Source organism: Octopus sinensis, linkage group LG20 (genome assembly GCF_006345805.1).
Source record: "Octopus sinensis linkage group LG20, ASM634580v1, whole genome shotgun sequence".
Classification (NCBI taxonomy): Eukaryota; Metazoa; Mollusca; class Cephalopoda; order Octopoda; family Octopodidae; genus Octopus; species Octopus sinensis.
The window spans coordinates 7,231,000-7,242,004 of NC_043016.1; the positions used below are offsets into that span (position 1 = coordinate 7,231,000).

An 11,005-nucleotide genomic window follows, 5' to 3' on the forward strand; every position below is an offset into this window, starting at 1 on the left:
ATTACATGGACTGCATACAAAGTTAATTACAAGAGTAGTAGTAGTAGCAGTAGTAGTAGTAGTAGCAGTAGCAGCAGCAGCAGCAGTGGTAATAGTACTAACTATGATAATAGTAGTTGTAGTAGCTGTGGTAGTAGTAGCAGTGGTTGTGGTGATGGTTGTAGTGACAATGGTAGTAGTAGTAGTGGCAGCGAGCTGGCAGAAACGTTAGCAGGCTGGGCAAAATGCGTAACCGTATTTCGTCTGCCGTTATGTTCTGAGTTCAAATTCCACCGAGGTCGACTTTGCCTTTCATCCTTTCGGGGTCGATAAATTAAGTACCAGTTGAGTACTGAAGTCGATATAATTGACTTATCCGTTTGTCCCCTCTTTGTTTAGCCCCTTGTTGGTAGTAAAGAAATAGGTAGTAGTAATGGTGGTGGTGGAAGTGGTTGTAATGAATAGGGTGGTGTTTGTCGTTGTTGTGGTTAGGCAGTTGTAGTTGTCTTTGTTGTAGCTGAGAGGGTGGTTAATGATGGTTGTGGTGGTAGTATAGTCGTAGCCACATTGTTTATGCCATTGTATTATAGGTGGTGGCTGCAATAGTGGTGTGGTGGTAGTATGTAGTAGTAGTAGTAGTAGTGGTAGAGGGACTGTAAGAGTTGTGGTGGTAGCGGCAGCAGTATAGTTATATCTAAATACATAAATGTTAATCTGTGAATAAACCCTTAAGGACCGAAATTTCTTCCTCGTTGGCACCAATAAACAAAATAATCTAATCCCCAGACTCTTTGCTTCTACACCAAACCCAACTACTCCCCACCCCCCACCCCACCCGGCTATGACCCCCAAATTCCAACACAAACTGTCACCCCCACTTCCTTCCTCCCCCACCCCCCACCCCCCAGAAATATGTGAAGGATTTGAAATTTGAGGGAAGGGTCAGTGGGTGGGTGAGTAGGAAGTGCTTTGTAAGAGATTTATGCCAAATTGATACTTTTGATGATTCAATAGGAATTGGTGTGCATGGTGGTGGTGGCGGTGGTGGTGGCAGCGGGGTGAGGTTGTTTGTGGATAGGGTGAAGTGGGGGGTGTTCATGGCTTTCTGTATAGAAGAATTACAATGCTAATGTATTCACATACATGCTTGTCTATATTAATGTTTACATGCATATTTATATTCTTGCATATGTATGTGTATGTGTACATTATTCTGCCTGTACTCTGTTGTGTGTAAATGTCAGCACTTGTAATTATGTATGTGTGTGTGTGTGTGTGTGTGTGTGCACATGTATGTATATGCTCATTTTATTTTTTGTGTATGTGTGTTTGTATGTATATACATATATGTGTATATATATATAGTAACAGAAGTGGCTGTGTGCCTAAGAAGCTTGCTTCCCAACCACATGGGTCCAGGTTCTGTCCTACTGCACGGCCCCTTGGATAAGTGTCTTCTACTATTGCCTTGGGTCGACCGAAGCCTTGTAAGAAGACTTGGGAGATGGAAACTGAAAGAAGCCTGTCGTATATATATATATAAAAATATATAGTGCTCCAGCATGGCCACAGTAAAAAACAGAAACAAGTAAAAGAAGATAAAAATATATATATGTTCTTTTTATTCTTTTTTCTTATTCTTTTTTACTTGTTTCAGTCATTTGACTGTGGTCACTCTTTCTTCTGTTGGCCTGCTCGCTTAGCCAGCGGGATGGCGTCATTCGAAGGCTAAAACAATGCGAAGCGCATTGTGACCAGCAATGTGTAACAACATCTGATGGCCTGGTCGGTCACGTGATCACGTGATATATATATATATTAAAATTATCAATTAGGGTATCTACGAGATACCACCATGCTGAAAATAGCAGCCATGATCTGACTCTAAAACCACCCTAATTGTCCATATATCAACACGGAGAGAATTATTCAGTAATTTTTACTAGTTTCATCTTTTCCCTTTGTTTTCTCTCCATGTTGATATATGGAAAATTAAGGTGGTTTTAGAGTGAGATCATGGCTGCTATTTTCAGCATGGTGGTATCTCGTAGATACCCTAATTTATAATTTTAATAATTATTACCTTTGATGGTTATTTTTTCCATGCTGGCCACTTGATAAAATCATTGTTTTATTTTAAATTAATGATCTTATCCTTATATATATAAATTTAAATACACACACACACACACACACATTCAGTTCTAAGTACTAATTATTAGCATCACTATGCCTAAGTAAAATCATAATATATATAGACACAGGCATGGCTGTGTGGTATGTAGTTTACTTGCCAGCCACGTGGTTCCGGGTTCAGTCCCACTGTATGACATGTTGAGCATGTGTATTCTCCTATAACCTTGACCTATAGTAGAACACATATGCTCAAACATTATGAGTAGATTTGGTTGATGAAACTCCGACGTCTGGCAGCTGACTTGGCAGACACCCATAAAATTATTAACCATCTTATAAACAATAACTCTGAGCATCTTTTCAAACTCCACCTGTCTAACACCCGTGGGCATGTTTACAAAGTCAGAAAACAGCACAGCTCCCATGACTTTCAGAAACATTTTTTCACCTGAGAGTTGCTGGAGCATGGAACAGACTGCCGGCATCAGTTGTTAGTTGTCAGAGCACTGCATCCTTTAAAACTTCCATGCTTCCTGAGATTCGCCAACACTACACCTGATTTCCTCCCCTCCATACACACGCTGAAGCATGGAACAAACTGCCAGCATCAGTTGTTAGTTGTCGTAGCACTGCATCCTTCAAAACTTCCATGCTTCCTGAGATTTGCCAACACTACACCTGATTTTCTCCCCTCCATACACATGCAAGCATGTATCTGACTCATACACTGTTCACTTTCCAGACATTTTTACATTACTTTGTATACTTTATACGCACCTTTTGACAAGTTGTGGTGCACCTGAGCACTGTATACAATAATTTCATTATTATTATTATTAAAACTGAAAGAAACCTGTCATATATGTGTGTTTGTGTTTGTGTTTGTGTTTGCACCAGTGTTGGGGTGTTTATGTTCCCATAACTTAATGGCTCTGCAAAAGAGACCTGACTAAAATTCTTTAAGTGGGTGCCTCAACATGGCTGCAATCTCAAAGGTAAAGAGCATGTGTATGTGAGTGTACATTTACATATATATAAATATACATATTTTTTTAGTAATATATTTTTATTATTAATAGAAGGAAATTAATATCCAAACTTGTCATAAAGATATACCCGTGTGAAAGAAATTATTGTATTAAAATATATATAGATAAATGAATATAAATATATAAATATAACATATAAAATAAATTTGATAGTTTAAAAATTTTGAATTAATTATTTAAGCATCTTACGGTTGTTTCACAATTAAATATATAAATACTCTAATAGTATTGATATTTTTATACAATGGAGCACTCAATATAAATTCAGTATGTAATATTCATATTGAATATATTTACCTAAAGATTTATATATATGAATATGTATATATCTTAATGTTTATACTAGCATTGTTATTTTTTATTTCTATGTGTTTTAGAAATTTGAAATGACGTGGCACAAAGATATTCGTCCTTGGAAGCGCAGCGTCTGCTTTGATGTATCCCAGACAATAATGAAAGCTCCCGTTATTCTCTATACATGTCACGGAATGCAAGGCAATCAACGATGGAAATATAATATTGTAAGTTCTTCCTTTTACTCTTTACTCTCTCTTTTACTTGTTTCAGTCATGTGACTGTGGTCATGCTGGAGCACCGCCTTTAGTTGATCAAATCAACCCCAGGACTTATTCTTTGTAAGCCAAGTACTTATTTTATCGGTCTCTTTTTTGCTGAACCGCTAAGTTGCGGGGACGTAAACACACCAGCATCGGTTGTCAAGCGATGTTGGGGGAACAAACACAGACACACATACACACACACACACACACACACACATATATATACATATATACGATGGGCTTCTTTCAGTTTCTGTCTACCAAATCCACTTACAAGGTTTTGGTCGGCCCGAGGCTATAGTAGAAGACACTTGCCCAAAGTGTAATGCAGTGGGACTAAACCCGGAACCATGTGGTTGGTAAGCAAGCTACTTACCACACAGCCACTCCTGCAACAACAATAACAAGCACCACCACCACCACCACCATTGCTACTACTTTTCCAATCATCCTGTCTTCGTCAGATTTTATTGCAGTGAGACCCTTTGAGTTGTTGGCGACTGATTTGATAAATCTGGAGTCATTTATTGCCATATTAGATTTGACTTAGAAATCTTATTGGTCAAAGGCATTCCAGCTCTGACCACTTTTTTTATCTTTTATTGTTTATTTTGGCCATGCTGGGGCATCACCTTGAATGGTTTTAGTTGAACAAATCAACCCTGGGACTAATTATTTTTTTGAAGACTAGTGCTTTATTCTATCAGTCTGTTTTGCCAAACTGCTAAGTTACAGGGAAGGAAACACACCACCACTAGTTGTCAAGCAGTGGTAAGACACACACCCATACACACACATACACATATGCACAACAAATTTCTTTCAGTTTCTGTCTACCAAATCCACTCACAAGTCTTTGGTTGGCCCAAGGCTATAGTAGAAGTCACTTATTTAACCCTTTTGTTACCAACTTGGCTGAAACCAGCTCTGGCTTTGTAGTACAAATGTCTTGTTTTCAAAAGTTGTGAATTAAAACCTTCCACCAAACCTTAGTCACAATTTTTGTTCCTAACACTAAGCTGAATGATAACTAAGTTATTTTACTAAATTCTTTGTTATATTTAAAGTAATTGAAAGAAACACAGAGCATCTCAAAATAAATTCTGTAACAAAACGGTTAAGGTGCCATACAGTGAGAGTGAACCTGGAAGCCACAGCTGTTTTTCAGAAGGGAATATGCTCCAGACTACATTATCCAGTATGAACATTTTTTATGACAGCCAGGTTGTTATTCCTAGAAAGTAGGTGTCTCCTTGTTTGGTGGTGATTTCAGAGTTTCATATCAGAACAGCAGTAGTGCCCCAGCATGGCCGCGGCCTTCGGGCTAAAACATTTTTAAGGATTTAAGTACGGTCTGCTGACTGGTCAATAACAGATCATGTTGTATCATGGACACAGTTGTTTCATTCATAACTGTAGAGTAATGTAGTCTCAGATATTTGCATGTGTTTCAACATAATCACTTTTTGTAACATGGTCATGTTCTCTATGATGTTATATGTATCATCTTCCTGATGCATCTTATACCCATACCATCACAGTCTCCTTTCTTGCACACTACAACTACTGTAAAAACCCATGTAATTTGTGCACCTGTGTAATTTACACAGGTGATTTCCAGGATAAAAATTGTTAAAAAAAGCTTCTACTCGTGTAAAATTCACATCCAAAAGTTTTCAAAATTGCCGATATGGCCAGGGGATAAATGTTTTCAATTTAGTTGCATTTAGCATAATTTCACTTACTTATGATTCAATTTTATTAAATTTTCATCAAATAAAAATAATTTCTGTTTAACATGTACCATATTGAAAGCTATTAAATTACAAAATGTTTGTGTTGTTTATAATAAACTTTATTTTACACTTCTTGCTCACAAGAGATTATGTCTGATCTTTAGCATACTTTTGTATGTCTTCTCAAATCACGATCACAAGAAAAATTGTTGATAATTCTTATCAACAAAAGCAAAGCTGATAAATATGCACAAGTGTTGCAAAATAAGTTTAATTACCAATAATCATCAGCTTGGATGACACTTTGATCAACTGACAGAGAAAGGTGACCAATCAAATTGATTATGTAAATAGAAATCTGATTAGTTGAAAGCGCCTTCTTGTCTCAAGCTCTGATTTTCTGCCTATTCTTGTTGGAACCTTTGATACTGATAATCAAAATTTTAATCCCTTTCACACTTATAAAATGTCAAGCAAACTCGAAAATTTGTCATTACCGTTTTAGCCAGGAGACCAAACTAATAGTTTGGTAAACTGCTAAAATAAATATTAAAAATCGAAAGGAGAAAATAAACAGCTTTGCAAGTTTAACTCAGTGTTTATTGAACAAGGGAGGTGCAAAATTTAAGAAGCGGCTTGTTAGAATATACACGTCTGTGAGGAGACATAAATAAATATAGCAAAAATCTACTATACCAAAAGAACTAGTAATACATACATTACAAGTGTTCTTTGAAGAGAACATAAAAATTTCTGCATAATTCAACATGAATGTGAAACGACATTAAACATTGTATAAGGTAAATGAAGGTTTCTATAGGAATGCTAAGTCATATTCACTTAGTGAGTTTACATGTACAAGGATGAATTATGATGTTGTCGTCGACGTTAGATGCAGGAAAATATTGGCTTGGACCGTGATTACCTGGATGAACGTCAAACTTCAAAAAGTAGTTAACCATTTCATGGTTTTAGTAAATTTATACAGAAAAAGTAAGCATTATGCCGTCCAGAATAAATAAAAGTCAACTTCATTATATTTGTTCTGTAAAAAACCTATTCCGACATTAAATGAGTCAACTTCCAGTACGAATATTTACTACTATAGGCATAGGAGTGGCTGTGTGGTAAGTAGCTTGCTTATGAACCACATGGTTCCAGGTTCAGTCCCACTATGTGACACCTTGGGCAAGTGATTTCTACTATAGCCTAGGGCTGACTAAAGCCTTGTGACTGGACTTGGTAGATGGAAACTGAAAGAAGCTTGTCATATATATGTGTGTGTGTGTATATATATATATATATATATATATATATATATATGTATGTGTGTGTGTATTTGTTTGTGTGGCTGTATTTGTCACCCCACCCCAACATCGCTTGACAACTGATGCTGGTGTGTTTACATCCCTGTAACTTAGTGATTCAGCAAAAGAGACCAAAAGAATAAGTACTAGGCTTACAAAGAATAAGTCCTGGGGTCGATTTGCTCGACTAAAGGCAGTGCTCCAGCATGGCCGCAGTCAAATGACAGAAACAAGTAAAAGAGTATTTGTATATCAGTTTTCAACAAAAAAATTCTGGAAAACGATCTACTTATGTTATTTACACACCCACTAAAGTTTGATTTTTGCTTTCATGAAAAATGTGCGTAAATTACATAGGTTTTTATGGTAATTCTCTTATATCCAGTTTTTTTCTCAGTTCAAGGGTATTCCATCATCTATGCATCAAATGGGGCATTTTTATTTTCGTTTGTTTGAGACAGCATTCACCCTGGGTGGGTTGAGCTGGCTTCATTCACCCTCAATGCTGCATCTCTCACAAACACCGACCAGTCCTGGCGATTTGAGGCTAATGACCGCGTGTTCTCCAACCACTCCTTATTCCAGCGGCGAACGCCGTAGATATGGGAGCCTAGGTTGGGTTCCAGATCAGCCTTGACTGTCATCAGCCAGGTTTTTCGTTGTCCACCGCATTGCTTTCGCCAACCCTGAAGGGGAGTTGGGGCAATTGCTTCGTAGATGAATTCTCCTGCTTGACGACGGAGGGCATGACCCAGACAACGCAGACGTCTCGTTAGGATGAATGGGGCATTCTCACTTCATTATTTTCTAGTCATTAATCCTTAGTGATTCAGGGATCAAATCTCACTGCCATGCTGTATCATGGTTCATATACAAGCATTTTCAATCTTACTTTCAATTTTAGATAAAAACGTTTTGTTACCAACTCAGGTAATAGTTCCTTAATATCTTTCATCCCATTCTTATTCTGGATGCTATATTTTTGGAATATTCACCTCAACTATTTCTAAGACCCTTTAAGGCATTTGATAGAATCTGTTTCTCATATGCACTTTTTTTTTCTTTCTTTTTTTGCCCCTGCAGATCGTCCACACACAAACTTTGCTTTTTCTATGAACTAGCTTGTGGTTCCACTGCATCTGTTGTGCATCGACCAGACTTGACAATAATCTCAGTGCTAAACAGTTAAGGTCTCTAGAATGTGTATATTGCTTTGAAGTTTGGAATTTTTTCTCTAATCTAACTTTATAGATACAAATTTAAGAACTAGATCATTAGTATGTAGGTGTTTCCATGGATGCCAGATTTTAGGACACCTTTCTTATTACCTGGAGCACTATAATAAATAGAAAAAAGGCGGCGAGCTGGCAGAAACGTTAGCACGCCGGGCGAAATGCATAGCCGTATTTCGTCTGTCATTACATTCCGAGTTCAAATTCTGCCAAGGTCGACTTTGCCTTTCATCATTTCGGGGTCGATAAATTAAGTACCAGTTACGCACTGGGGTCAATGTAATCGACTTAATCTGTTTGTCTGTCCTTGTTTGTACCCTCTGTGTTTAGCCCCTTGTGGGTAGTAAAGAAATAGGTATTTCGTCTGCCGTTACGTTCTGAGTTCAAATTCCGCCGAGGTCGACTTTGCCTTTCATCCTTTCGGGGTCAGTAAATTAAGTACCAGTTATGCACTGGCATCGATGTAATCGACTTGATCCGTTTGTCTCTCCTTGTTTGTACCCTCGTGTTTAGCCCCTTGTGGGTAGTAAAGAAATATATAATAAATAGAAAAGGGTCTCAGAACTGGAGTTCTGGTGGACCACTACCCGAGCATCAAATTCATTACTGTGCCCATTATTGATATCTCATCTTGTCAACTAGACTTTTGTATATGGCTTGTCTGGTTATCTACCCCAGTTATTTTAGCCATCACAGAGCCAAGGACGATGTTGAAAGCCTTCTACATGTCAGTGATCGATACGGTACAGTGTCAAATATTTCTCCTGTAGGCAACTATAGGAGAAATGGTAAAATAGATTAGCAGTACATTTTCCTGGCAGAAAGCCAGGAAATACATTCTCATCTAGGTTAATTCTCTTTCTAATCAATTGAGCTATAACTCTTTTTTTTTGTAACTTCCATTCTCATGACTGGGTCTCACCCCACCCCAACACACACACACACACACACACTCACACATACACACTCTTATTTATCTCCCTTTGTTGTCACTCTTTCACTACAGCAAAAGAGTGATTATAAAAGTGAGTTTCTATCAATATTCAGTCTTTTGATTTTTCACTATCTTTATTGAAAGAAAACATTCAATGATGAAAGAAAACTGAACATAAAAGCCGACATTAACACACACACACTCACACACACACACACACACACACACACACACATGCATCATTGTTATTGTTTAGTGTCCACCTTTCCGTGCTTGCCAAATGCGGCAAATATTTCTATAGCCAAATGTTCTTCTTGCTGCCAAACCCCTGCCAGTTTCCAAGCAACATATTTTCCATGGCTGCACAAGTTTTTCAAGAAGATTAGGAATGAATGAAATTTCTTGTATCATGGAGGTGGCTATTTGCAGTCAATAATCACATTTGTAGTCAATTCATACACGTAGACACACACACACATATACACACACATACACACAACAGGCTTCTTTCAGTTTCCATTCACCAAATCCACTCACAAGGTTCCGGTTGGCCCAAGACTATTGTATGCTGTTCAGTGGGACTGAATTCTAATCATACAGTTGAAAAGCAAACATCTTATCCATACCTATTTCTTTACTACCCACAAGGGGCCAAACACAGAGAGGACAAACAAGGACAGACAAACGGATTAAGTCGATTATATCGACCCCAGTGTGTAACTGGTACTTATTTAATCAACCCCGAAAGGATGAAGGGCAAAGTCGACCTCGGTGGAATTTGAACTCAGAACGTAGCGGCAGATGAAATACCACTAAGCATTTTGCCCAGTGTGCTAACGTTTCTGCTTGCTCGATGCCAAACCTCTTATCCATACAGCCATGCTTGCCCATGTGTGTGCGTATGTGTATGTGTACACCTCTCTCTTTCCCACCCTCTCTTTATAGAAATATATCATTGTCATCATTTTTCAGCTGCTTTCCGTTCCCGCATGGGTTTCACAATTTGACAGGAGTTGGCGATCCAGGGAATTGTGCCAGGCTCTAATGTCTGCTTTGTCATAGTGTCTTTGGTTGGGTTCCCTTTCTAATGCTAACCACTTTACAGGGTGTACTGGGTGCTTTTTTACATGGCACCAGCAGGCAATTCAACTGAAAAGGTTTTAAGGGTGATGGCTTTGTGCCAAGTGATGAGAGATTAGAGAATAAAGAAGCAGGTGTCTTGCAGTAGAGTAGATACATGGCTACTCCATCTGGAAGAAGAGAGAGAGAAAGATATAAGATAGTGAAGATGTCATAGACTACCCTCAAGTTACAGAGATGTGAATAGAAGTTAGGCGTGGCAGGGCATTGGATTGGATGAGTGGGAAGGTGAAGTCATGAGAGTGCAAGAGGAGGGTGGGCAATAAAGAGGAGGGGATGCAGTGAATGGTGAAAACAGGTGGAGGGAAGGTGTGCTGGGGATATATATAGGTACAGGTGTAGCTGTGGGTGGTAACGAGTTTGCTTCCCAACCACATGGACAAGTATCTTCTACTTGAGCCTTGAGCCAGCCAAAGCCTTTTGAATAAATTTAGTCGATGGAAACTGAAAGATGCTTGTTGAGTGTATATGTGTGTGTGTGTGTGTGTGTATATATATATCATCATCATCATCGTTTAGCATCTGCTTTCCATGCTGGCATAAGTTGGACGGTGCAACTGGGGTCTGGGAAGCCAGAAGGCTGCACCAGGCTCCAGTCTGATCTGGCAATGTTTCTATGACTGGATGCCATTCCTAACGCCAACCACTCCGTGGGTGCTTTTCACGTGTCACCTGCACAGGTACCAGGCGAGGCTGGCAACGGCCACAATCGGATGGTGCTTTTTACGTGCCACCTGCATGGTATATATGTATATATCTCCGAGGTGATTCCAGGTCATCAGTGTCATTTGGGCTCATCACAGATTTCACATAAAAAACATGCCTGCTTGAAGAATTTCATGTTTTACCGCTTTATTTCTAGCCCCAAATGGCTTTTTTTATTTTTATGTTTAGTGCTATGTCTTTCTGCATTTCTAAGTTAAGGGTAAAAA

General features: G+C 38.6%; 1 protein-coding gene across 1 annotated transcript in view; it reads left to right on the forward strand.

Annotated features, from left to right (window-relative positions):
* The window catches only part of LOC115222665 (putative polypeptide N-acetylgalactosaminyltransferase 10), a 40,313-nt gene that overhangs the window by 22,180 nt on the left and 7,128 nt on the right, over nt 1-11,005 (forward strand). Inside the window, exon 6 of the mRNA XM_029792984.2 lies at nt 3,542-3,685. Coding sequence (XP_029648844.2) covers nt 3,542-3,685 — 144 coding nt within the window. The remainder of the gene's footprint in view (nt 1-3,541; nt 3,686-11,005) is intronic.